We start from the raw sequence: 26665 nt of genomic DNA, 5'->3' as shown, positions 1-26665 counted from the left end.
AAGCAGCATTCCCAAGCTGTGGAGCTGATCCTTTGAGGAAGCACAACCCCTTCCTCAACAAGCTGAATTCCTATCTTATTTAATGACAGGGCTGCAAATGTTTCTAATTGCTTGTCTGATAAAAATTTGAAGGAAAAAGTTAATAACTGGTGACACAGTTGTACTTTTTTACCTGTGATGCGGAGATTACAATATAAGATCAAGCAAGGGCATTTGCTTAATTTTAAGTTCTCTATATTCATCATGTTTCTCTAATCAAACTTTCTGATGACCTTTTCCTTTGAACAGCTTGACAACAAAATCCATAACACAAAAGCAATCAAACAGAATGCAAATACCTTGTTTTAAATAAGCAATTGTTTTATTTATGAGTCATTCATAAAGAAAGTGTGACAGGTGCTCAGAAATATTGAATTGGTTGATTTCAATATAAAAATATACTTAAAATACATAATATAAATTAACAGTAGCCCTTTGTTGGTAAATGGTTTGTTAGAAGCATAGCTAGGCACCATATGTGGCATGTAACAAGGTAATATAATTCCTCAGATAATTTTTCAATTCTTCAACGGTACAGAATTTATAGCATTCATATTTCAAATTAATTGCTAAGATGTTGTAAATCATTTTCCAGAATTACATATTTTGCTTGGGTCTATTGACTTTTACCAACACAATTTTTGTTTTCAACCCATGGAAAATTAATCACTGTTACGTGTAATAGGATGTCATTTTTTAAACAGTATCAGTTAAACGTAATGAGTTCACTGAAGGGACTATTTCCTTCAAGGGCTTTAAAAGTCTTTCAAGTGCTTTATTTTGTTGGTGTACTCAGTATAAGGAGGCCACACAGTTATAGCTCTCTGATTCTGTAGGTGTTTTATGAATCTTCTGCAAGGCTATTGATGATGAGGTGATGCTTAACAAATCTCCTTGATCTTAATGGAATTGGACTAAAATATACTGTTATTTTATACAATCGCACTGTAATCTGCAGCCTACTTTGCATCTGCATCTGCATCCATTCTTCTTCCTTTCCTTTCCCCTCTTGCTGTATGTGTGTGTTTAATCTCTTAACTGGCTGTCCATATATTATTGCATAAAATACCACATTGTTCTTTGGCAGCATTTGCTTGATATTTGAACAGAAAGGGAAAACAGGCAATTTAGATTAGATCATAATAGTAGTTTAATGGGGGATATTATCTTGAAATCCAGAGGAGTTTTGACTTTAGGAAGCAAATTTTACTTATTGACTTAACAAGAAAATATGTTGCAAAACTGGGTACCAAGCATTTAAAATGCTTTGCTTGCATTAACTATGAACACAAGCTATACTTTCTGTATATTAGTTATAAAATGGATCAACTTCAGACTATTGTCATATTCTTTTCATTTCTTTTTTCTGTGATGTAAAAGCCAGTAAGTATTGGATGAAGCATCTTGCATCACACAGGGCTAATTTTTGGTTCTTGATCATGTACGTCTTCTATTACACCTAACAGTGGGACATTTGCAGATAGATTGCAGCTCATCAGAAGTGTTTGATTGCTAAGTAGCAATTCCCAAACTAGTTTTATGTTTTGAAGCAAGGGCTTAGTTCAGGAGTTATTTTTTCTATTTCAGTAACATACTATTTCTAGAGCTCCGCTTGGCACATAGAACTCTGTACATGTTTAAGGGCTGCACTACTCTTTTGGCATGAAATGCTCGATGAGCACAATAAGGAATCCACATTCAGCGCTTGGAGGGCATTCTCAGTTCAGTTTCTGTAAATACACATCAGCGCTCATTTGCAGGACACTAGAACTACTGGATTATGAGGTAAGTTTTAGGACTCCTGCCCCACCCCACTCTTTCCCTATTTCAGTTTGTTTTGACATTCTGCTGAATAGGTTGGTCTATTTCATTATAATGGTACCTTCTGCATGCAAAGTGCGTGCTACTTTTACTCATCAGAGGTAAATATGAAGCCTGCTATACACAGGACTATTTGTTATTTGATTCAAACAGGAAGGGAGAGTTTCAGAAACCAATCACAAGCATGGTGTCTCGAAATGGTTAGAATATCTATTGGAAGTCGGAGAATGATGCAGTCTTATTTGTATACATAATGCATACAAAGATGAAAAATTAAGGAGAAAAGAGAAATGAGAAAATTGAATGTCATTTGTATTCTTTGAAGAATGATAAACTATCTTTTAGATAGGATGCACATTCCAAAATGCTTGCTCTCACATCATATATTATTGAATTGGATTCATTCCCTCAGCAGAAAGATGACACCACAATAGATACTGGGATAATTTATATAGTGCACTTGTTATTTTTTCAGAGTAGTTCACCACATTGTAATTGTATTATAGGTAACTAATCTCATTTCCTATGGTGCCAGAAGAACAGGTTTGCCAATGAACACCAGATTCATTGCCCTCAAAAGAGGCTCAAGGCTTTGATGATTAAAATTAGCCCTTTTATGGTCTTGCTAAGTAAACAGGGAAACGATAATTTCAATTCATAATCCTGACAAACACTGCTCTTTCCACTTCCCCTTGGAATCACAACTTTCTGACTTCTTTTTAAAACCAAACCAATCTTAGTAAGTGGGCTAGCTGTCTCCAGGGCAGATTTCTGTCCCTCCCCACAACTCAATGAGTTTAAGTTGTGCTACTTTTGCAGGACAAAGAAATGACAACTGTTCCTTTTTATATGTTCCAGTACTGAATATTCAATCATGTTTGTGATGGACTTTTGTGAGAAGGAACTTTGGAAATTCATACAAGGGATATGGCTTTGGTCACTACATGCAGTGGTGGCGTGGAGCAATGCCTTCAAGGCATGTTAGATGCAGCTGTTGCCCAGAATTCAGAATTGCCTGACATACCTATGTGGAGAAAGGTCAGCCAGCCTTTCCTATCCTGCTGACCTTCTTATGAAGGTGTGCAGCTTACATGCTCCTTTCCCTCCTAATCTTAACCTCACAACAACCCTGTAAGGTGAGTTGGGCTGAGAGTCTGTGACTGGCCCAAAGTCACCCAGTTGGCTCCATGGCTAGAACCCGGATCACCTGAATCCTAGTCCCATACTCTTAACCGCTACACCACACTGGCTCCAGATATTGTGGACTACAGCTGCCAACATTTCTGAGCATGGACCATATGGCTGGGATGGTAGATGCTGAAGTCCAAACCATTTGGAAGGCACCAGGTTGGAGAAAGTTCAGTCAGACTAGGATCACAGATGTCCTTGCTAGGGGAGAAATACCAAGCAGCCAGAAACTGACACCAGATTTATATTGGGATTGTGGCATCTCAAAAAGAACTGTGCAAAGTCTGTGGAGCCCCTGAATCTATACACAGAATATACATGGTTTGAAGATTCTGTGGAATAAATCCACTTCAGTTGGGCTAAATTTTACAGACCCATGGTGGGAGTTTTCTTCTCAATCATTCACTGGCATGCACTTTGCTGTAGCAAAATACCTGGCCCATAAAATGCTAAAAAGGAAGAAACATCTGCTCCATCTGTCTCCTTGGTGACAAGGGTTGTACTAGTTCCCATTTCCTTTCTCCTAGGATCAACAAATGATTCCAAATTCGATTTTCTGCTCATGTGAGCCTGCAACCAACCAGTCTAAACAGATTCCATGGTTACCTGATTTTAGCAACACATCTATGACAGAAGCCTACCGATCTTTCAGTGTCCTCCAGTGACAGAAGACCAGGGCACTCAAAAGTACACTTTTGCACTTCCATTCAACAGGGCCAATGTTCTGAGAGAATTCCTTTGGGGGTCAGAGTTATGGGAAGGTTATACCCAGTGTTACTACATAGAACACCAGCAACTGGAAGATTGGAAAAGTGTTGGAGGGTTCTTAGGATTGGTTGATTCCCAAACTCTGCCTGATCAGTTTTAAATGTGTGATTTGAAGAGCAGAAAGAAGCTATAGTTTTCATCACACACTAAATAGGATAAAGGAGTTGGATGACCATAGCCAGTGAGTGTGTGCTTCAAGTTGCACGCAAACATCAAGGCAGTTTTAGATCATGTTGATCAGCATTTACACTCTCATTAAGTATTGAGTGTCTGGGGGCTGCAGATTGCTCCTTATATACAGTGCTCATCACCCATAGTTTATCAGGAGAAGTATTACACAACCTCCGTCTGTTATATTTCCAGTCCTTTGTAAAATTCCCTGGGTGGATGCCCCTCATTCTGGGCAGCAAGATCTGCTGTAGATCAGCAGTTTGGTCATTTTGTTTGAAAGGTCGCTTACAAGTGAAGTCAAAAATAATATACTGCAAAGTTTCCTTATGTAGACAATCTCCAGAAACATCACATGATGTGATAAAAATGTAATTCATCCATCTCCTCCCCATCCCCCTGACCCAGCATCATTTGCAATGACCCACAATGCTGAAAACATTTTATGTCATTAAAATGTTTTAAAGGGCTACAATTCATTCTTTTTGCATTCTTTTTGCCTTGGATGGATAAGACTTTGTGTCTTTACTAGGCAGATGAAAGTTTGGCCTTTTCTATCATCATCAAACTCTTGGTCTGTCTTCAAAATTTTGTCAACATGCTATAAGAATGGCTTGGCTTTGGATCTAGAATGCCGGCATCCATGTATTTCTGTTCTATACATGGTTATTTACTGCAAGTTTTTTTTTAGATCAGGCTCAATGCTTGCTTTATATTTAGGAATTGCAATTAGTGTTACTGTTAGAAGCACTTTGTCTCTCATTGTCCCATTAAGCAAAGATGTTTAAGGACACAAATCTAATGTATGCTTAGACATGCAAAGTCCTACAACAGCTTGGCTATCTGGGATAGGCTGAGTGATGTAGGATTTTTTTCTGTCTAAACATGTACAGGATTGCATCCTTTAATTAATTTAATTATTTAATGTCCTGCATCTGTTCTTTATTGTCCTAACATATTACATCATCTTTATAAAACTGGCCCATTCAAGCATCTGGTTACTAATGAAATTGAGCACAGGGTTACACTGGAAATAAACTGTATGCTGATGCCAGAAATGCTATTTTCAGTGTAACACTGGATGCCGTGGGATGTTCGAGACCTTACTTTATGCTTACAGTTCAACAGAAAAAGAAAATCAAGTTTCTTAAATTCCCTTGACAGGGAAGAAAAGATTGTTTGATAGGCATGTTAGTTAAAAACCTCTGATTCTTTAGTTAGAGTTTGGCACATTTGTTTCTCAGCATTACAAAGTCACTGGTATCATCTATCTGCAACCATAAGGGCTGGGAAGTAGTTTATTTAAGAAATTTTGCTATCTTCAGGAGTCTAAACAACCTACAAGTCTTGCCTCACGCACATGCAAGCAGTGGCTAGATGAGGATGTGAAGATTGCCCACCCATGCCTTACACTTAAAGGACCTTTGCAGCATTGGGCAAAGTTTAAAAGTCTTGCTAGTTTTGCAGCATGAGGAATAATTCATGCTGCAATATGATTTTGCAGTCTATAAGGAATAATTCATTAAAATAACTTTAGCATGGAAAAATAGTATTATCTGAAGCTTAATATAAAATAGATAACATACATATTTACATATCAAAATACATTTATATACAAAATCTATTATATTTAAATTATATACTTTAAAATTTCACCAGACCAATAAATTATACACAGCTTCAAACATGTCTGGCACTTTTGTAGTGCATAAAATATTTTTTAAAATTAATTAAAAATAGCTAACAGACAGACTGCAAAAAGCAGGAATGTTACAGCCTTAGTGTCTTGAATAAACAGCATCTGAAATCAAAAGAAAATTGCTGTTAATAAACACACAGAATGGTTTTTGTTTTCAATTTTCCAGTGCTAGCCAGTAAAAATGTTCTTATGAAAATATAGTGATCTAGATAGTTAAAGACCAGAATTATGTGCGTGGGCAAACAAATAAGAAGCAGCTGAGTCTTAGAATGATGGACATAATATTCACCCCCCGCCCCCACTCATGACAAGACTGCTGTGTCTATAATGAAAGCCAAAGAGTCTGCAAAGGAAGCTCCTTCTAGCATGCAGTCATACATGCTGGTTTTCTGCTTATCACACAGCTGCAGAAAGTAGAGAAGCCCTGTGCAATCTCAAACGTCTCTGGTCAGACGTAATTCCCACTGGGTTCAGTGTGACTTATTCCTGGATAAGTTTGTACACTGTATAAGACTAAAGCGTTAAACTGGTCTAAATGGGAACTGTGGGAATTGTGATCCTGTGAGAACTGGTAGGGTATGATTTTTCTGTATTTTTATGGTTTTTGTTAGAATTGTAACACATCTCAAGCCTTGGGGAGATGGCAAAGAAGATTTCAAATAATACATAACCTCTAACAGAAAATTCTCAGAAGCCTTACCAAATTATAATTCATAAGATGGAAAACCATGACAGTTCAACTGGTTTAAAACAAACACACATTTATAATCTCAACACAGATTTTTCCCCTTCACTGCAAAGTGACACCCATTATTTCTTCAAGTAAGGGTCTAAATGGAATCAGAGCATGTAAATGGTTTCAGAATCACACAGTATCAGTTATTTAGTAAGGCTTAGAAAATTAGGCTAATGGGGTCTTTTGTAGTGGGACTGTCAAATACACAGTGAATCCACCACAAGAGAGATTATCGAGTAGGTCTCCACTGGAGGGTGTAAAGTGGGGAGAAGGATTTTGCTGCCTTTCCATTCAATGGTAAAATAACAAGCAAAGTGGACAGGCTTATTCCTATGAGGACGGCTAGTTTGCTAGATTAAATATACCCAGCATTTTATTGGCACAATATATTCTCCCTCCTCCAGAACGTTTACAACTTCAGAAGACAGGAAAGTGTGGGAGGTTATTGTACAAGAATGGGAGAGCAGGAAGGCTGCTACTGAGCTAAAGTCCAGCATATGTAATCTTAGAAGGACCAGATGATGGCTAGGAGACTGTTGAGCCTGGAGACTGGATTTTTTTTTTGTTCTACGAATAGATCAGGTGGCTGTTTTGCTATCTTGAGGGGAACTTAAGGAGGAAAAGTCACTAAGCAGAGCACAATACACACTGTATGTATATTGAGATTAAAAACATGGTAATTATTTATGGCTTAAATGCTCACTACATTCAGCCTTACCTCTGTGATACTCTGGATTCACATTTTCATATATTGGAAATAAGGGGTTTTCCTGTTCACTGCGTAGCTTTCTTGCTCTTAAAACATCTCTCACACATTGATGCAAATATACATACTGGCACTACAAAGAAGGAAGAGCTTAGCTGAGCGATAATGACAATTTATTTCATAAGATACACCCCAATACCAACTCATGCCCCCTGTTCTGAACAAGAGAGGCATTCTGTTATTTTGTTAAGCTGCCCTCTAAGCTTTGTTCTTCATGCATCTGTTAGTAAGTGATCAGATCTCAAAGCCATACACTGATTAGTTGTACCTAGGAAGATTTCCTATTCAGTTTGTACCAGCTCTTCTTCAGTTTGGATTAAACTTTCCTCAGGTCTGGTTCCCTGTTGCCACACTAGATTGCGACCAGAAGGCCTGGCCTTGCACTGGTTTTTCCCTTCATCTTTCCACTTCATTTTACCATATCCATCCAGCTTATACACCTCAATTATTAAACACTGATCCTATTTTATTAGTAATTTACTGCTTATGTTGCATTTCCATAAAGATGAAGTTCAGAGTCACACAGGATTTCGATGAATTTAACTGCCTGGATAGACACAGAGCTCCTTGCATACGGAGGCCAGAACACCCTGCACAACAGCTTTCACAGTCGAAATAATTGTCTGATTGGGCTCCTCAAGGGCTAATTGGGCTCCTCAATGGATGAAATGCGTCCTCCCATCAAAGTTTTTCTTCCCACTTCAGATGATTTTAACTGCGAAGGGAACAGAATTCCTAGAAAGGATCCTTAAGGGAAGAACAGCTGGCAGAGGACCCAGAAATTCTTCTCCGCTACTCTAAATGATGGGTTAGCTATTCCCACTTGTACACTGTGCTGATTGGATGGTTCAGACTGTTCCGACACTGAACCCAAGTTCTACAGTGCTTTGGACTGTGGAGCACGGGGAGATTTTCTCAGCTTCTTATGAATCCTGGTCTCCTGCTCCACAAATGGGGAGCTAGGACTGTCCTGCATTTGCAGTGCATTGGTTTACCAGAAGTGAGTGACATGACTGAGCAATGCAACTTAGCCCATGGCCATACTAAGTAGATTTGAAATGTCACTTGACTTTTATAACAGAAGAAGTGAGTCATCAAATCTTAAACCAGGCAGTAAGATTGCAGAGGCCTCTTTCGCCTTCCTGTTCTTCTTAAATGAACTTTCTAGTTCAAACACATCTAAAGTTAAATTTGCAATGCTATCAACGAACTCAAAGCCAAATTGTTATCGGGCTATCACCTCCCATTATACTAGATGACACCATAGCATTATTAATCTATCTAAATTGAATTAGTTCACTTTTCAGACTAGAAAGGAAAAATAATCCTATTCGGTGATCCAGTTACTAACACGACATGCACAATATCTGACCTTTTGTCATCCTACTGGTGAAGTTATTTTTCACAGCAATTTGAGTCTAGAGACTGAGGTGCCACTTTTGCAACACAGTAATTTGATTGCATGGAAGTGTTTCTCCCCCGTCCGCCCCTTCACCACACTATGGACTGAGGCTTCTTAGCCATACATCTTTTCTTTAGTCTGATCTTACATTATGCTTCAAGCAACTGCACTGTAGCCCTTTCAGACTTTACCAAGCTTCATATGATGTAGCAGCAACTCACAGGGAGTGTTACATGGCTGTTGGCTGATAAATTCAACAGAAACCTAGATTCTGTGTTATTGCCAGCATAGGCCCTCTGCCATTGTATCTGGCCTGGCAGTGGTGGCTGTGGGGGAGAAATTCCTAACAGCTGGCAAGCAGGAAGAATTTACACTCCCCAATGCTTGGAGGATCTTAGGAAAGAGGTTACTGCACTAAGCTCATTGACCTCTTTCCTCACAGTTCTGATGATATGTCCTCCTTACCTCCCCACCCTACCTACCTCCCCAAAAGTCTTTCCCATCCTGTTTGTCTTTCTTCTTCTTGCTTCCCCTGTTTTCTACTGGTTCTGTACTAGCAGAAGGTTCATGTTTTCCTGGACTTAACACTGGCATCCACAATGCACAATAGCAAGGCTACCATGTAAAGCATGTACAGGTGCCTTGCCAAAACTAGCAGCAAATTCATAGCATTTGGGTCGCTAGCATTATAGTTCATTTTGGGCTGGGCTGCAATTGTGATTCCTCCTAAGATAGCACAGAAATACATCATTCACGTCTCTATTCCTTCAAGGATCTAAGAGATGGGTCAGAATCTAGGCTCTAAATCAGGCATGGGAGAGGCATTTTGTTTGCTTAGCATTTTACTGTCAATGTACCTGGTTTATATTCCCTGGATACAGACAAACTGGAATGCACAATCCACAATCCACGTACGTATGTTTTTTTATGCAGACCTTTCAAACCAAAAACTATAAGTTGACACAGAGAGGGGATGAAACAAACGCCATGAAGGTATAGATGGAGCTTGGCAGAGCAACCCATCCCTACACAGAATTTCAAACACCAATCAGAATTAAACCTTTTGATTTTTAGCAAGCTGCCTCCAGTCATTTTGCTATTGATATTATGTAATTAAGGGTTACCTCTGTCTGAACCATGTGAAGCCTGTGAAGCCTCAGATCATGCACTGCCCCATAGATATCCACAGAATCCTTTGAATCCAACTGCTGAAGAATTCGATCCAGTGCAATGAATGTGCCCGTTCTACCAACTCCAGCACTGAAAAGGAAAATTGAAACAGTTTCTCTCCTTATTAATCTGTGCAGGTAAGTCAAACTAAGCAATAGTTCATACAGGTTGTCCCTGTATTGGCATAAAGCTTATTAATTTTTTAAAAATTACTGCAGGAAATCATCATCACCATAGTGAGGGAGGAAGCAAAAGCAGAGAGAGGGGGGTGTCCAAAGCCTTCCTGGCCCACCCATCCTGAGAAGGAAATCTCTCTGGCATTTCCTTACAGGTGAGTTTGGATGGGTGGTTGGGGTCAGAGATATTCCTGGTTTTTCCATTTCATGCAAGTCCTGTGTCTCTAATCCCCAAGAATGTGGAGGGTCAACTATATATGATCCAACCTAGATACAAATTTGACTTAAAGACAATTTTTCTCCATTTCCTCAGGAACGGAACTCGTTCATAATGTGGGGACTGCCTGTGTACATTTCTTTCTCTTCAGTTTTATACTATTCAAGCCTTTGTGTTTTAACGGAGAAAGTAGCAGGATAACTTCTCAATGCCATTACTAGAAGAATGATTTTACAGAAGCTACATTCTATCGCTGGGGAACATTTGCTGTATCTCCTAAGTGAAGCTGGAATACAAATCAAAGGCAAACAGTTTTCTAAGCCGACTCTCCAATTTTGCTTATACCTGCAGTGTACTATGGTTGGTCCAGCATGAGGTGTTCGATTGATGTAATCTCGTACAGTTCTCACAAATTGGATGAGGGACTGGGTGGTTTCTGGAACACCATGGTCAGGCCACACAGTATAATGGAACTGACGAATAAGTCGGGAGGACTCAAGTTGCTCCTCCTGCAAGGTACGTGGAATAGAAGACAGGAGAAATCAGGCACAGGAAACAGATGCCATACCCTGCATGGAGTGCACTTTGCTACATTGCACTGGTAAGACAGGGCTGCGTTGTCTTTTGTGATGTCCAGATATTTCTGAATCACACCAGACAACATAAGAATGTTGAGAAGTGTCTAGCAGGTAGGCAGGTATAAGGACGTTGATAACACAGCTCCGAGCCATATCACACCACTTACAAGTCAGATCTGGCAGCTGAGAAAGTAGGATGTTAGATTCTTCTGTGCTAACACAGCAGCAAGCTATCTGCCTACATTTTCCTTATACAAATACCAGATCCAGCTGGCATGTTACAGCAGCAATTCCTCACTTATTTAACCTGGAAGTGGCTTATATGTCACTCACACGGCTTGCCCTTGGCAATTCCTGGGTTAAACAACCCAGGGATTGATGCTGTAATGTTTGAACTAGATCACCAATTCATGCCACTGGATTATATGTGAAAAACAGCTTTCACAGAGCAATCCTATACTTACCTACTCAGAAGTAAGTTCTATTGAATACGCTGTGGTTTACGCCTCAGTAAATATGTACAGAATTGCAGCTTCAGTTTATTATTTCTACCACAAGGAACCGATTCACCATTTAACAATCAAATTAAGACAGCATTTTTGTGACTGTATTCTTTAGAAAGCGGGCTAAAATAGGTACATATACTTACACTGCAAACCTTAAACTCTCTTATTGTCCATTCTGGGAGCACAGACTCAGATAGCATTTGGACAATTAAGTCACCATAATATAAGGAATCTTGGTCAAAGGGCCAGTAATGGTCACATTTTACCTATAAAAGAGGGAAGAACCTGCTTTTAATGTCACAAGAATGTATTTACTTTTGTACCTACATTGCAAAGGTAACTTACATAGTAAAAAATAATATAAACTCTTTATATCTAACTTTACAAGGCTAACAGAGAACTCAGCAAATTCTATATAACAGCACAAGTGGAAGGTAACATTTACAATGAAGTGTTCTTTTCTGGAAGTATACTATCAAGATGCAAATTGCACTTGAACAAAGGTGCTATCATATCAGAACATAAACAATTAAGAAGCTTTGTTTAAGGGCAGTCTTAATTGGTTGTTTGCCTTAAGCAGAGCTCTCCTTTGCAGAAATGATGCCTTTAACTGGCACAACAAGCTCAGTACAGCTATTGGTTCCCTCACTATACAATACATTGAACAATAGCAAAGCAATCTGTTCAAAGCCATAGCTGAAGAGCTCAAAGATTTGTGTGATTATAAAGATAAGCTCACTCAGCCAAACTGATGTGTTGAAAACACAGACCGAACCCTTCTTGACACAATGCAATTGCATTCATTGTTGTGGCTGTGTGATTTCTTTCCACAAGCGAGGACCCTCTGCTATGCGTAACACAATGGAGATGTGGAGTTCTAGGAGCAACTGGAAATGGGTGGAAGCACTCATTTTTGGAAAAGGGCAGGGCAGCAGGGCCTACTGAGGGAGCTCTGCCATCCTGCTCTGGCCCATAAATAAGCTTCTATTCATTACAGGGCATCAAATATTTTAAAGAAGGTGAGCCATGGGTTATTGCGAAGAGGCAACATCCGGGGGAATCATCCTTTTGAGTCATCCTGTTGGGATGCAGCAAGGTCACCCAGTTCTTTGTCCTGGGAAAATGCAGGTGGTGGGGGGGCTTGCAGTTTCTCCAGGATGTGATTAAGGGCAGTTTGGGTAGACTCTTGTTTTGAGAGTTGAAGGGCCTGCCTACTCATTTCCAAGCCTAACTGAGGGGGCTTAAATCTCTCAATAGCTTTGGACCCAAATATCTAGAGGAGTACCTCTCTATATATCATCCGGTTTGTGGTTTAAAATCACCAAGGAAGGCACTTCTCCACGTACCCCAAGAAAAATTATGTGGCAACAAAGAAAGGAGTCCTTTCTTTTGGACCTCCTAAAAATGGGATGTCCTCCCCATGCAAAAGTGTAACTGCTGGCACCACTGTAAATTTTTTGGCTCCAGCCAAAATCCCTTTTGTTTGTTTGTTTGTTTTAATTGGTTGATCTGGTATGTGCATTAAGTTCGTTTCTTTCTTTGGTTATAGCATGATGATGTGGTTTTATTGTTTTAATTTATTTCAATCAATTTTATATATTTCCAATCATATGCATATCCAATCCAATCTTGTATGCTACCTTAACGTCAACAAGGATTAGAGGTAGCTTAAAATAGGAAAATTCAGGCTTGTGCAAAATGCTGCAAATGATGGCTTGGATCCAGAATGATTCAGTTCAGACAACATGAACGCCTACACTCAAGGGGTGAGCATGGATCGAGGACGGATTACACGTGGGTTGTTATGGAAACATGAGTTATCATGTGGTCTGAACCCACCTCTGCTAACCAGCCAAGGCTCATTACCGTGAACAGCACATGAAGAGAATCCATGGTTCATTGTTGGGTTGTGAATGGTGGACTTTTCACCATGGTGTGTTGTCTCAGCTGGGTTCAGACAACAACAAGCCACTGACAAACTGCATCCTTCCCATAGTCAAACCTTGAGTGCGTAGTATTATACTGCCTGGACCCAGTCAATATCTACTTTATTTTGAGACTGGATATCTTAGAGTAGCTGCTGCACATGGAAGGGGGAGCAGAGGCACCTTCCACTGACACTATCTTCCCCCTGCAGTTTCTTCCAGTCCTCCAGAGCAGATTTTCGGGCAAAGCAGGAGGAATAAATGAATGCCATTCCATCCATCAGTCTGACAAGTGGCTGTTTCCGTGAGTGGAACCCTACTCAGGCAATTTACAGATCCAATCCATGTATGCTTATTAATCACCTCTGTGTGTGTCGGCTGCATACTTTCTGATTTCCATAATCACCCTCACTGGGCATGGGTTGTCATCATGTCCAGACATGCAGAGGGTGGATAGCCGGGGTGATTAACAAACCACTGAGCAACACTACAACAGGCCATCCACTCTGGGTAGTTTATCAACCTCCCTAGCCACACACTCTCATCAGTTTGGGTGTGATGACAACCCAGTCTGAGAAACGTAATTTGGTAAATCAGCTAGCCCACGGCCGGCATGTACAGGAGTGGATAATAAAGTTGGTTTATTAACCTCACTTGCTTTGTGTGAGCCCAGTCATTGCATGGATGCAGAACCTTGTGGAAACAGTTTCTCAGGGGCATCGGAATGATGGATGTGACTTAGAAGTGGAATTGAACATAGTAGAAATAAGGTCTTTGCAATGATCTCAACCCTCCCTTTCATCTGAAATGTGGTTTCATTGCCAACTTGTTATTAGAGGACAACAAGTAAGGGCTGCAAGCTGGAAAGCTAGTTGGATTTCTTGCAAAGGATTTCTCTTTTAAACAAACAAACAAAGCTCCCCCTACCATGTGGAATTCATTAGGCCAGTTAAGCCCAAGTATGATTTTTTTTTAAAGAAGTAATTAACAAGCAGGAAAACTATATACTTACCCGACCCTTCTCAACGCATTGGGTTACCATGACAACATTGTGAACATTTTGTTCCCATGCCATTTTCCAGAAATCATCCTTTGTGCCAGGCAGAGGTCCTTGAGTTGCGATGTATTCCCTGCGAAAATTATTGCCCTGCCAGTTCAGAAGACTATGATTAGTTTAAGTAGTGCCATAGTAACTGCAGGCAACTTTCCTGGATATCTGAGTTGAGAACACAATGCGGAAGACTGGCTATCTAGAAGCCAAAGAATGGCTACAGAAGGGAGGGAGAACCTGTTGATGTATTGAATCATAGGGATGGAACAGAGCCCCAGAGGCCATCTATGCTAATTAGGCCCTCCTTCTACCAGCCAATCCCTTGCCCCTCAAGAGCAGCCCCCCACACAGGGCCAAAATACCCATTACTTCAAACATGGCTACCAGCTACATCTTCTTGCTCATCTTTCCTCTAAACACAGTGGCCAAAATCCAGGTAAGACCCTAATTTGAGATATAAGGGCATGTCCCTTTATGATTCACCCCCTGGGACCTACAATTCATATGATGCACTGAAGCAAACAGTAATTAGCAGTATATATTTTATACTCTCTTATTCAGGCTGGATCTACAGAAGGGTGACAAGGGTTAAGGTCCTCCACGATTCTGATATGAGTAACTGTGAGTGAAGAAAAGGGAGGAAAGTAGTGTGTGCTTTGGGTAATAGTTTTAAACACATTTTAAATAGTTTTAAAGATTTGGGCCTCGGTCTAAGTGGCAACTTGAGCTCCTCCTGTGTGCAGACACATTAGATTGGCCTTCCTTAGCCTGATGCCCACCAGATGTTTTTGAAGGTAGCTCCCAGCATTCCTATCCATGTGCCATGATGCCTGGGACCGATGGCATCTTAAGTTCAAAACATCTGGAGAGCACCAAGTTCAGAAAGGCTGATCCAGACAATGGTTCTAATGCCCCTTCAGTGATGAGATTCATTCTTGCACAAGGCTTTTAACACATATACCACAAACTCCTTGAAAGAAGGGCAAGTTACAGAAGCAAGTAAGATGACAACAAATGAAAGGCAAGAATTCATGATGACAACAGCAACAATAGTAAATCTTAAGCTGGAAGGCAGTGGTAGGGATATGGTATTTATTTGGGGGTTAGAATTTTTTTTGTTACTCTTATCTATGGATTTGGAAAGAGTTCAGCTATTCTTTATGGAAGATAGCACAGTAAAATCTGTCATTTTGTATAGTTTCTTGTAAATAACCCAACATTTGAAAATGTGTCCTTGTTGGATGTTAATGACACTTAACTAAAACTACAGTAAGCCGAGTAAGTGGCCTTAAGGGGTAATTGAATTTCAATTCTCAGTTGTGAAAATACCATCTTCAGAATTTTGCTTACTCTTAGAGGCAGGCTGGGATGGTGATGCTAGCTTAGAGATAATAAAACCTGACTTTGGATTTCTGTCTAGTGCATATATATGCACACACACACACGGCTGAAAAAAAAAAAAAGGAAACAGAGAATCACTTACTGGGATGTAGCTTGCATTGATATAGTCGGAACACGGGTCGTCATCTACATTTGAAAGTTTCACTCTTGTTGTGTCATCTGAGGGAGGGATTGCAAGAATATTATCGCTAGAGCTCAATGATCACACATTACACTGACATCACACCTTACTTTTTCCTGCAAAGAACTCAAGGTGGCTTACAAGTTTCTTCTTTCCCTTTCGTCTGTACAGCAACAACCCTGTGAGGTAGGTTAGGCTGAAAGTCCATGACTGACTCAGAGACACCCAGGGAACTTCATGATTGTGTGGAAAGGAGAACCCAGTCCAACATCCTAGCCACTGCTTAACTGGCTGTCAGTTACTTTTTTTATTAAAATGGATGTACTGAAATGCTTCAAGGTATGAAACAGCTTATCTGGCTTTACATAGAATACATGGCTATATTTATATAGCCTCTTTCCTCTAGACACAAGATGGATCCAGATTGGCTCTCCATTGATGGAAGGGCTCTGCTCATGCAAGCTGTTTCTGCCCAATTTTCTCCTCCTTCGCAATATGTCACCCCATTCTGCAGGTTCCCTTGGTCTGTTGTGTAGCAGTTTCGGGAGAGAAGTCCGAAATCCTGGATCTAAAACTGGATCTAACTTGTTAAACATAAGGGACTATAATGTATAAACTGGAATTATGTTGACAACTCCAAATATTTTTTAAAAATTCATGCATATCACATACACTATACTGGTACCTGAATTTCTGGTAAGCAGCAGTAACTGCAAAATGCAGAGGATATTGTGTGGATGGGGCAACCCCCTTCCAACACCGAACACCTGACTTCTTATTAACCCTTTCATTGCAAAGGGTCTGCTCTAAGCAGGGGTAGCATGGGATTCAACCTACTATTGCAAATCAGAGCCCTGTTTACAGGTGTGTCTCTCCAATGCAGATCAGGAACACGATGTATGGTATGGGAGGGGAGGATTAAAACCCTCCTAATTCCCAGATACAATCCTGTTCTTACTCTAGAGTAATACTGGAAAAGTAGGGGCTGTTTTGGCCTCTTCTCTCTCTAGTGTTTTCAGCAGTGTGCAAATAAAAAATGCACACAGTTTTTGAAAATACATAATTTCTCTTGTGCTGGGTTCAAACACCTATGAGACTCTCAGTCATTTTAAAATTTATTCTGCTTGATGAAAAGCTACTGCCTACCAAATCAGTAATGTTGGGTGGGTGATTTATAAACACATTAGAATAAGCTCTGTTTCTGATTCTGCAGGTCTTCTAAAGAAGAACTCTGCTGTTCATCTTCTGGGGCCGATCACATAAAACCAACCATGCATGCAAAGGTTGCGATTTATCGCTACATCTGCCTACCATCAACAGTGGCAATTCTGCAAAACTGCTTTAACAGCTGAAGCCTGTCCTAACCAAAATGAACATTGTTAGTCAGTGCAGTTCCGATGTGAAGCGAGTTCTCTTATTAGAGGGCTTGCATTATGAATACAAAGGTCTAAGACTTTGCTGGTTGTGGTGCTTGGTTGGAGGGTAAGGTATTAAACAAGAGACTATATCACATTTCTTGCCCTCTTGTCTTTGCCTGAGAGATATAGGAAGAAGAAATGAAGTGCAAAGGCTCATGCCCAATGTTAAAACTTACAGGGCAATATATTATTATATCGATTTTTTCCTCGGTTCTCTGGCAGAAGTGCTATGTCACATGATTGGTTTCGGCCCACATCCTTTAGATCCTGTGAAAGACCAAAGGAAAGAAAACGGGATGAAAACAGTAAAACTTTACTCATATATATAACTTCAGCACATCAGCAAGCCAAGGCACGTGGTAATAGATGTGACTGAAAAGAAGCCAAATATGAAATAGTTCAGCCTTTGACTCTTCCCACTCAGGGCAACATTGACTGCTAGTCAGCGATAAGCGCAACAGACAGCTACCTCTCATCATGCTAAATAAAAAGAAGCTGTTGCTTGGAGAGTTGCTCAAAAGGCTGAGGAGGCTGGCAATGTGCTTATCCTCGTTGGATCGAGCTGCTTGAAAAGGAGGCAGGTGAGGTACACAGGGAGATGGAGGAGCTGCACTGCTCAGAGACCACCCTATGACCAACTCAAAGGGAAGAGCAGTGCACATATGCTTCAGAGTGGAGAGAGATGGGAGGGGACCATCCATGAAGTACAGAAGCTGTTGTGATGCTCCTTGGAAGTCATATGCCAAGGCAGGGCAAAACATGGATCGTTTCTGATAGCTGCTGAAAACCTTGGTGCAAGTGCACCAGGATGGAACCAGCACTTGGTGCCATATTTGCACTCTTGTGCTACCTCTCACTGGCGTCTACGGCAAGATATGTCTGATGCCCCTCCTGCATAAGCCCCCAAAATACAGCTTCTCCTTTCCATACACACCAATCCCTGCTGAACCCGCCCCTATAATTTGACCGATCCTGGGAATATATTTTGTGGATTGTATCCAGGCCTACCCAACTAGCCTACTTAGAGGGTGCGACTGGGCGGGGGTGGATGCATGCATGGAAAGAGAAAGCTTTACCACTCTATTCAGTCCTTACCTCATATTCCTTGGACAAAAGGTAGTTGGAATCTGCCTGGAGTTTAGTGAAGTGCATGTCAAACTGATTTACCTTTATTGGGCTAAAATGGGAAAAAGTGGGAAAAAGAAACACCTGTAAACACAGTAGGAAATAAGGAGTCAGTAGAAAAGATCTAGATGCCAATAACATGAATTTGTTCTTACCTGGAAGTTTTTCGGCTCCTTTAAGTTATTTGGAAAAGAAAAAGGAAGAATGGTCAAAAGAAAAAAATGCAGTTAGTGATCAGGCAAAATGAATGTCTTTGTGAAGTCAAGACAAACTCTTGGAACTTACCCTTTTTGTCCCAAGTTCAAGTGGACGGAAAGTGGCCTGTCCTTGCGTAAGCTCACTCTCACGGTTGGCCTTTCATGGCCACTGCTAAAATAGAAGATGGTGACAAGGATTACTTCTGGTACATTAGCAAGCAGAAATGTTTTTCCTACCAGCCCCGTTTTGTTGCAAGGGGCTGCTGCTTTAAACATGTTACCTGCATTAAAGCTGCAGTCTTCCTTCTTAGCTATGCTACTAAGTAAATTATGGCAAATCTGTCTGCAGAGAAAGCTTGGAACCTATTGTATGATAGTATAAGGAAGTGCAGCTCTAAAGGAAGTTCCTACATTTAGAGCATAGATCATAAGCTGTACCTTAGTAACTCAGTCATAAACTGAAATTTATGCTTTACTCTATATACATTTGCATCTTTCCTCTGGCAATGGAAAGGGAGAAACATTAATTTCTACTCACTTTACTTTTCGTCTGCAGACGAACAATGCAGTAACAGCCACCAGTGTAATGATTAGGAATACACCGGCGCTCACTCCTTCTATAACTCCAAATGAGGGCTCTGAAACAATTAGACAAATCAGATATGTAAGCTGGACTCAGATTTTTCAGGCTAGAAAAAGATGGTATGACCACTCCTACTCTTGCTAGGTTGTTTTTATATATATTTAATAGGAAGTATTTACTCATGTCCATGTATAAATGTCCAGAGAGAGAAAATAGACCATTTGAATCAAGCAGAGATGTTTTGCACATGGGCCAATTAATATTCAGTTAATCTACTGCATGGGCAATATATAATCCCCAAGTAGGGAAGTCAGTGTGCACATATTCCGGTTAAAATTATCTCCTAGCGGACACTCTGCAAGGTTACTTAGTAATATCACATGTTAATCAGAAGAAATGTACAGAATCCTCTGTTCACTGTGTTAATTTGTGCACATTCTCAGTTCTTTGCATGCATGTGTGGCATCAACTTCATGTATGCACATTTTACGCTGAACTTGCACTTGTCGCAACATACAAGCAGCACACAATAACTTTGTCCATAGTTCTTTGGGCTGAACATTGAGTCTCCTAAGCAGATACTCTGCAATTTTTCAGAAGTGCTTTCTTTCACTATTACTTCATATTTTGATTCAGCTGGACCCCACAGCAGCTTTTGGGACCATTAAGCATGGTATACTTGTGGGGAGTCTGACTAGGTTGTGGGCTGTAAACATCATTTTGCAGAGATCTCATCCTATTACACTGGCAGATCTGAAAGGGTGATGCCGGGAGACTTCTACCTGACTCCTTGGGGACTGTTCTATTAGATTTCCTGTCCTTCATACAATTTCAAATCTACACGAAACTTCTGGAAGTTATCTGTGGGTCTGGTCTTAGATATCATTATGGAAAACACCTAGCTCTGCCTTTCTTTTTCATATGATGCTGAAGAAGGAACAAAATTTTTGAACTGGAGTCTGAATACAGCAATAAACTGTGTATGGGCTAATTAGTGAGCCTTAATCCAGACAAAAAAAGAGGCGCTGTTAGTCAGCAGGAAAAATGAATCAGGAGCAGGAATATGCTGCATTCTGGATGCGGTTACACTTCCCCTAAAGATCGGGTTTGGGAAGCTTCCTGACCCTGCCCTTGTTGTGCCAAGTACACAGGGTAGGAGTGATTTTGCACAACTGCAGCTCATTCCTGGCTAGAGCGAGTCCAGCTGCTTGGTCACATCGAGACCAGTTCACTGTAACTTGCTCCATGTTGAGGTCCTCTGCAAAGCATTTAGAAACTTCAGCACTTACAAACTCCACCTTAAAATTAGATGGACAGATTCTTACGTTAACAGTGATCAACTGGCTCCAAAGTGTTTTAAATTTCTTCCAGTTCACTGGGACTATCTTAATTGTTGAAGATATATAGGAAACTTGTTCTCTACTGCTTTTTGAAACAAAAATAAGTCCAGCAGATTTTCATATATTCTTGCTGTGCTGTTTTATCAAAGATGTACCAATCATAAATTGAAGTGAACATTGCTGCACCTTGTATCTGGAATTCCAAAACCTCTTTTAAAAAGTATTTAGCTTCCACTCTTGGAAATCTTTTTGATCAGATAAAATGAACCATCTTTTTCTGCCAAATGTTGCTTCTACTGCTAAAGGTAAACTAGTAAATTTAAATAAAATTATATTTTTATATTTATTCCCACTGTGGTTGTGCTCTCTATCCATGTTGAACCCAACACTGATTCATATTCTAATTATTTCTGAACTTTATTTTATAGCTTAGAGCTGTTATATCCTGATATTTCGGTTGCAACCACTTCTCTCAAATTGAGAGTACTTTTCTGTGGACTGGAACTATTTTGAAGGAAAAAAATCACTCTTGAGTAATGTTTAAATCAACCCATTCTGCTTTAGCCAAGTAAATTCTATTTTGGTTTTGGATCTTAGACAACAATGATTCAATATCATTGGGGTTTCGACACAGAACTGGGTCTGGATTTTGTTCCTGCTGGAGGCATCAGAAGGTACCAATTTCTCCACCATATTGAGGACCACCCAGCCCTCTAGATCACTGTGGGAGCGGATGATGAATGAGAGTAGTGGAAAGGGCAGGAATTGGCAAAGTCTCTCTGTTGGATTTTAGGAGCAAGAAAGGGGCAGCCATGGATCCACAATCCTCTTGCTCCTTTGACTCATCCACATAATTGGTCTGAAATGGCATAGTTATTTCCATCCTATTGGAGCATATAGGAGGGAAATGAAACATTGAATTTATTTATAAAGAAAGGCAGGTGAAGGAAAGAAGGTAGTTGGGATAAATATAATCAGTCAATGAATGTGCTTTGGTTCAATAACATATTTTGTTGTTGAACCAAAGCACTGAAAACAGATAAAGGGAGGAATCTCTGCCATTCTGGGCTGAATTTTGAACCACATGGTATGTTTTTGTGCAGTGCTCTTCTGAGGACTGATTCTTCACAGTAGCAGATGCTATCCAGAGAGTCTTCACAGACTGTTTGCCATAGAGCAATAATCTATGTACAAAAGTTTACCCTCCAAATGAGGACAGCATGAACCATATGTGTTAGCTTCTCATTAAATAAAAGCAGCATTCGCATTCTACCAGGTTGGATTCGGTGGAAAATACTCCGGGCCAAGTCACTGCAGGAGTCCTACAAAAGCCTCCCCACCCTCCTGTCTTCTGCGTGTTCCAGATGCTGCCCATGTGTCTCGTAGCAAAGAATGGGAAACTAACCTGACTCAGTAGTGATTGGCAAAGAGAAATAGGTATCTGAGAACAGGGGCTCGGGGTGTTCCTTCAGTTCTTCTCTAGAAAGTTGTGTGAAAGCTCGGATACTGATCCTGAGAAGGAAAATTAAATAGATATATTTGCATTAGTTCTTCCAGGGAAGTATAATTAGCCCTAAATGTATGGAAATACCAAAGTTATTGTAGAACTATGTGAAATATTGAAGGAAATTCGAATTAACAAAAGATGTAGATGCTAGCTACTAGCCTGTTACTACCAGGCATACTTGCTTGCTTTATTTTTAGAATTCTAATTTCCATTACTTTCAGCTTTGGAGTGTCACAAAAACAAAGGCGCACTTCCAATGTTGCTTTTGGTCAAAATATGCAAGACAAATATATGGCGGATTGGTGACTGGATCCTACTATCTTAAAGTTTGCTTAAAAGCAGCTTCAGAGAGCCCAGACTAGATCAAAGAGGATTTTTAGGCTCCCCATTTGCATTTCATCCAATTTAAAGTACAACAACCTCCAGGATTGTGATGAGCAGAAGTATGGGGGAAAGGGATAAAGGGAAAATATGCTGCCTATCTCATGACTGCTTGCCTGCTTACTAATGGAGCAGATACCAGCTTTAAGGTCTATATGTGTGCAAGATAAGCCAGTGCTAGCTTTTAATTAGCAAAGAGACTGGGAGATACAAAAATGCATCTTTTGCATTATGTGCAATTTGGTCCTTGATAAGATATGAAAGAAAGGAATGCAAGCATCAGAAATGCTTCTGGTTTTTTAACACTATACATTAAATTATCTTTGGATATATGTGTATACACGCACACATACAGATGCTCTTGATCGGAGCAAATGCATTTCTTAAAGAAATTAGAATTAGAATTTCCAAAGCCATATTCTGTGTATAGTTTTAAGTTCATTTTCCCCAATATTCATGTGAAGCAAACTCAAAAAGGGCTTTGAACATAGCCAGAACAAACACATTTTGCCAAAGTTTTACAACAGCCTGTAGGAGAGCAGAAATCATGCTGGTGGACATACAGAGCTGAGAATCAAGCACAGTTAAGAGATGAAAGAACCAAAGTATGATTAGTTAGTCTTTTTCTCAGCACTGGTTTTTCCCTCTTTTGCTTCATCAATGTCCATTCTTAGTCCAAGTTGGTTATATAGTGTATTGAGAAAAACAAGCCAATCTTCTAAAGAACTGGCACTTTGATTTTAAAATTCGTCATCGCAGTTAATATTGTGTTGGCAAAGGAGTTGGTACATTCATCATATGTGCTTATTTATAGGCACAGAAAGCCTGAATGCTGGGAGATACATGATTCTTCAGCAGGCCCATATTGATGAGTAGTGTTGGCTAGAAGCCCAAAGTTTGGTACCCATCCTCCATCAGAAGTCACAAAAGAAAATAGTGTCCATTTGCATATTAGACTGTGACCAGAACTATCAAACTTGCACTGTCTTGGCCTGGCATCCAGACTACGAGTTAATAGTGTAAACATTTAAAAGGCAACTTTCCACCTTTTTTCTTTATCAGATCTTTTTTCCTGGTGAGAAAAGAGGTAGAAGTGAGAAAGCACAAGAAGGTTCTAAATGGAAGAAGTCCTCATCTAGATTTCCCATAAAATTCTGTGAATGAGACACGTTGACTGCACAATAAAAACCTTATCTGGAAGCACACCACTTCTCTAGCCTGAAGTTTTAACAGAAAAAACTAGTATGGGGCAGTGGGTTAAAACAGGACAGTAAAGGCTCAAATCCTAAAGAAGCATTACAAGTACCTTTTCTAATAATCTATTACTGGGTTCTAATTGTCACTTCACACAAGATGATTCTTTGACAAAGATGCATTCTTTGTGAAGGAGAAATGATAGATTTTCAGGGAGAGGTTGGGCCAGTAGACTGGGAGGGATCACACAATACAGTAGAGTTTATTCATTAAAATCTCATTGTAGTGGTTGCGAGGGTCGCGTGCCTGGGACTCATCCAGGGCTGAGATTTCCTTTCAGACAGAGAGGAAGCCAGGGAAGGGAAGGGGAAAAACACTGGCTTAGGAGTTTTGGAGCAACAAAACAGTCTCGGGTAAGGATTCCGTCCCCTGCCCTTTGTTTACTGGAACCTCAAGAGTCAATAAGGATAGCCAGAGGCTAAATGGTGTCAGGTGAAGGATCCTCTAATTAAGAAACAAGGTGTTTCTGTGCATGTGCATTGCCCAAATTTTTATTTTCAGGAATGTAGGTGATCTCTTTGCTTTCCCAAATAAATCCTTTCCTGACTTTCTTTCCTTTTTTTCAGCAAACTAATTTCCAGGATGGGTGAGCCTTTTTGTCATTGCTTCTGTTAAAATTTTGGGAGTCAGCAGTTCTTACTGAACTACTGCAAATCATCTAAATGTCTTTTCTCATCTACCTTCCACCGATCCCTGGTCTAGTATATTTTGTCCCCTATCTCAGAAGTATCCATTTTGTGTAGGCTGGTTTTTGCTGTTGAATACCCTCTTGTACTGAAAATGAGGTTTAGGAATCTAAGGTTTTTTTCAGTGAGGAATTGGAAAGTTCACTCATCTATATGAAGGTAATAGAGAACTTCTCATTTTATGGAGTTCTGTGTATAATAACTTGCAGTGTTCATGATGTGGGTGAAGGAACTATTTGACATTATCTATGAGACAGAGCAAGGCAAAGTTATTATAGATGGTATAGTAAAACATAGATATTATCATGCAGTGGAGGCTATTAATCTACCATAGTTCAAGTGCTTCCAGAAAATATAGTTCCAAATAGCATGCCACATTTTTGTGGCATGATTACCACAATAAATCTGACCTATAGGCAGTGCTGGGTCTTAATGGTCCATCACAATATTTTTGCTGATTTGGGTCACACTTTCCTCCCAGATTTTCCATCTCTCCACCAAGCTTAATATCAAAGCTCTTTGAAAAGCTGTCAGGGCTTTCAGTGCATTTACTTGCAAAATAATCTGTTTGATAGATTTGGATAGATTTGTTGTTTTTGTATTCCAAGTAAGAAGGTAAAGGGTGATGTTGTTCTGGCTTCAGTCCTTCACTGCCTGGAAAGTTTAAACAAAGAAGGAAGAAAGAAAGTAAATGGACATTAAATATGGTGCATTTATGGAACTAAGAGTTTGTTTGTTTGTTTGTTTGTTATATTTCTATGCTGCCCCATAGCCCAAAAGACTCTCTGGATGGCTTAGAATAAAAACAATGAGAAAAACAATAAAACATGACAAATAAATAAAAACAGAAAAAAGAACAATTAAAAACAACAATTAAAAGGATAAAAGCCATTAGAACAGGCAATCAAATGAAAAAATCACAACAAGGCACACAGGAATAATGCTAATGTTAAAACAAATTCAGCCACTAAAATGCCTGTTAAATAGGAAAGTCTTAACCTGACGCTGGAAGAAAGTCATGAGGTGCCTATTAGGGACCAAAAGCTAGGCTTCCAGATTGACTACTGAATCTTTGTTATTTGAATTAATGTGCTTTATCCACAGATAAATTGCAGTCACCCAGGAAGCCATGAAGGAATTTTACAATGATAAGTCAATTGTAAGGGGATAATGGCCAAAGCATTAATACAGGCTACCTTGAAAACTTACCGTCAGCTTCCCGCACAACCACAGTAAAGTATTTCACAGCACCGTTGGTATCACTGAACCAGCTGCAATTGAAAGTGAAATGGATGGAAGATTTGGTAATGATCACATCCTTCTTGTTCACTCGGATATGTGCAGGTGGTGGTGGAGGGCCTAAAGGAGAACAACAAGTCATTGCCTATATTTTCCTCAATATATCAGATAGGTCAAAATAGGGTAGCTCTTCAATCTATTTCTGTACAGTGACAGTTCTCTGTATGCTCACTCCTAAGTACTTGCTGCATATGTTCTGACCCATTTTCTCATTAGTCTGTAGTCTTATTTTAACAACCACATGAAAAATTTATCTAAATACGCCTTTAAATACATATTTTTGAATGTATTTTCCTACCAGAATATCTCTATTTCTCTCAAAATACACATTTTGGTGATTTTTTTTTAGCTGATAGCTGCACTGCAAAAATCAGAAGAGTGCAAAATCTCAAGGATAATTGGGATCTTATCGGCAATTATTCCAGAAAGTGTAGATCAACTTGGCTTGCTTCTAAATGTAGATTTAATGGAGTCCTCAAGCATTCCTAGCTCAAATATTTACCCATGATGAATTTTAACTTGGGAAGGGATTTTTGGTCATGTTGATACAGTCTATACAGACAGTTCCTGGGTTATAAAGAGGTTCTGTTGCTAAGAAAATGGAAAAACTTCTTTAAGTTGAATTTGTATGTAAGTTAGATGACATATAGTCATCCCTTCACCTTCTGGGGGTTAGGAGGGCAGGGCCCCCATGAAAGTGGAAAAACTGTGAATATCTCTACACCCCCCCCCCCCACACACACAATTCACCAGTGCCTCCTCTTTGTAGCAAGGAAATGCCAGAGAGATTTCCCTCTCTAGATGGTCAGGGCAGGAAGGTGTGCTATGCACACATGTTCTCTCTCTCCTTTTGGTTCCTCTCTCTGTGTAGTTGGCGGTGATGCTTTGGAGACCCTCCCTCTCTTCCCTTTTGCTTTCTCTCTCTCTACAGTGATAATGATTTTCCACAGTAATTTATAGGCTTTATGGCAGTTCATTCATAAATATGAGTTGTTTGTACTTTGGATGTTTGTAACTCAGGGACTGCCTATAATTCTTGTAATATATGCACATTTGCATGTATTTTACTTAATATACACATATTACAAATGTTTGCATTTTTGAACATAATTGTCCCTGATGTCCACATTTTTGACAGAAGAA

General features: G+C 39.8%; 1 protein-coding gene across 4 annotated transcripts in view; it reads right to left on the bottom strand.

Annotated features, from left to right (window-relative positions):
- Nucleotides 1-339: 339 nt before the first annotated feature.
- Nucleotides 340-26665, bottom strand: part of PTPRB (protein tyrosine phosphatase receptor type B) — an 81769-nt gene continuing 55443 nt past the window's right edge. For all 4 annotated transcript variants that reach the window (XM_044449797.1, XM_044449799.1, XM_044449798.1 and 1 more), the window contains 15 exons: nucleotides 25433-25582; nucleotides 24634-24877; nucleotides 21801-21907; nucleotides 19011-19110; nucleotides 18561-18644; nucleotides 18431-18448; nucleotides 18246-18327; nucleotides 17327-17417; nucleotides 15694-15770; nucleotides 14172-14306; nucleotides 11378-11500; nucleotides 10496-10659; nucleotides 9712-9847; nucleotides 7138-7258; nucleotides 340-5785 (listed from right to left, as the gene is read on the bottom strand). In XM_044449797.1, coding sequence (XP_044305732.1) covers nucleotides 5763-5785; nucleotides 7138-7258; nucleotides 9712-9847; nucleotides 10496-10659; nucleotides 11378-11500; nucleotides 14172-14306; nucleotides 15694-15770; nucleotides 17327-17417; nucleotides 18246-18327; nucleotides 18431-18448; nucleotides 18561-18644; nucleotides 19011-19110; nucleotides 21801-21907; nucleotides 24634-24877; nucleotides 25433-25582 — 1655 coding nt within the window. In that variant the 3' untranslated portion in view covers nucleotides 340-5762. The remainder of the gene's footprint in view (nucleotides 5786-7137; nucleotides 7259-9711; nucleotides 9848-10495; nucleotides 10660-11377; nucleotides 11501-14171; nucleotides 14307-15693; nucleotides 15771-17326; nucleotides 17418-18245; nucleotides 18328-18430; nucleotides 18449-18560; nucleotides 18645-19010; nucleotides 19111-21800; nucleotides 21908-24633; nucleotides 24878-25432; nucleotides 25583-26665) is intronic.

Source organism: Varanus komodoensis, unplaced genomic scaffold (assembly GCF_004798865.1).
Source record: "Varanus komodoensis strain SLA01 unplaced genomic scaffold, ASM479886v1 scaffold61, whole genome shotgun sequence".
NCBI lineage: Eukaryota > Metazoa > Chordata > Lepidosauria > Squamata > Varanidae > Varanus > Varanus komodoensis.
This window is presented reverse-complemented; position numbering and strand designations above follow the sequence as displayed.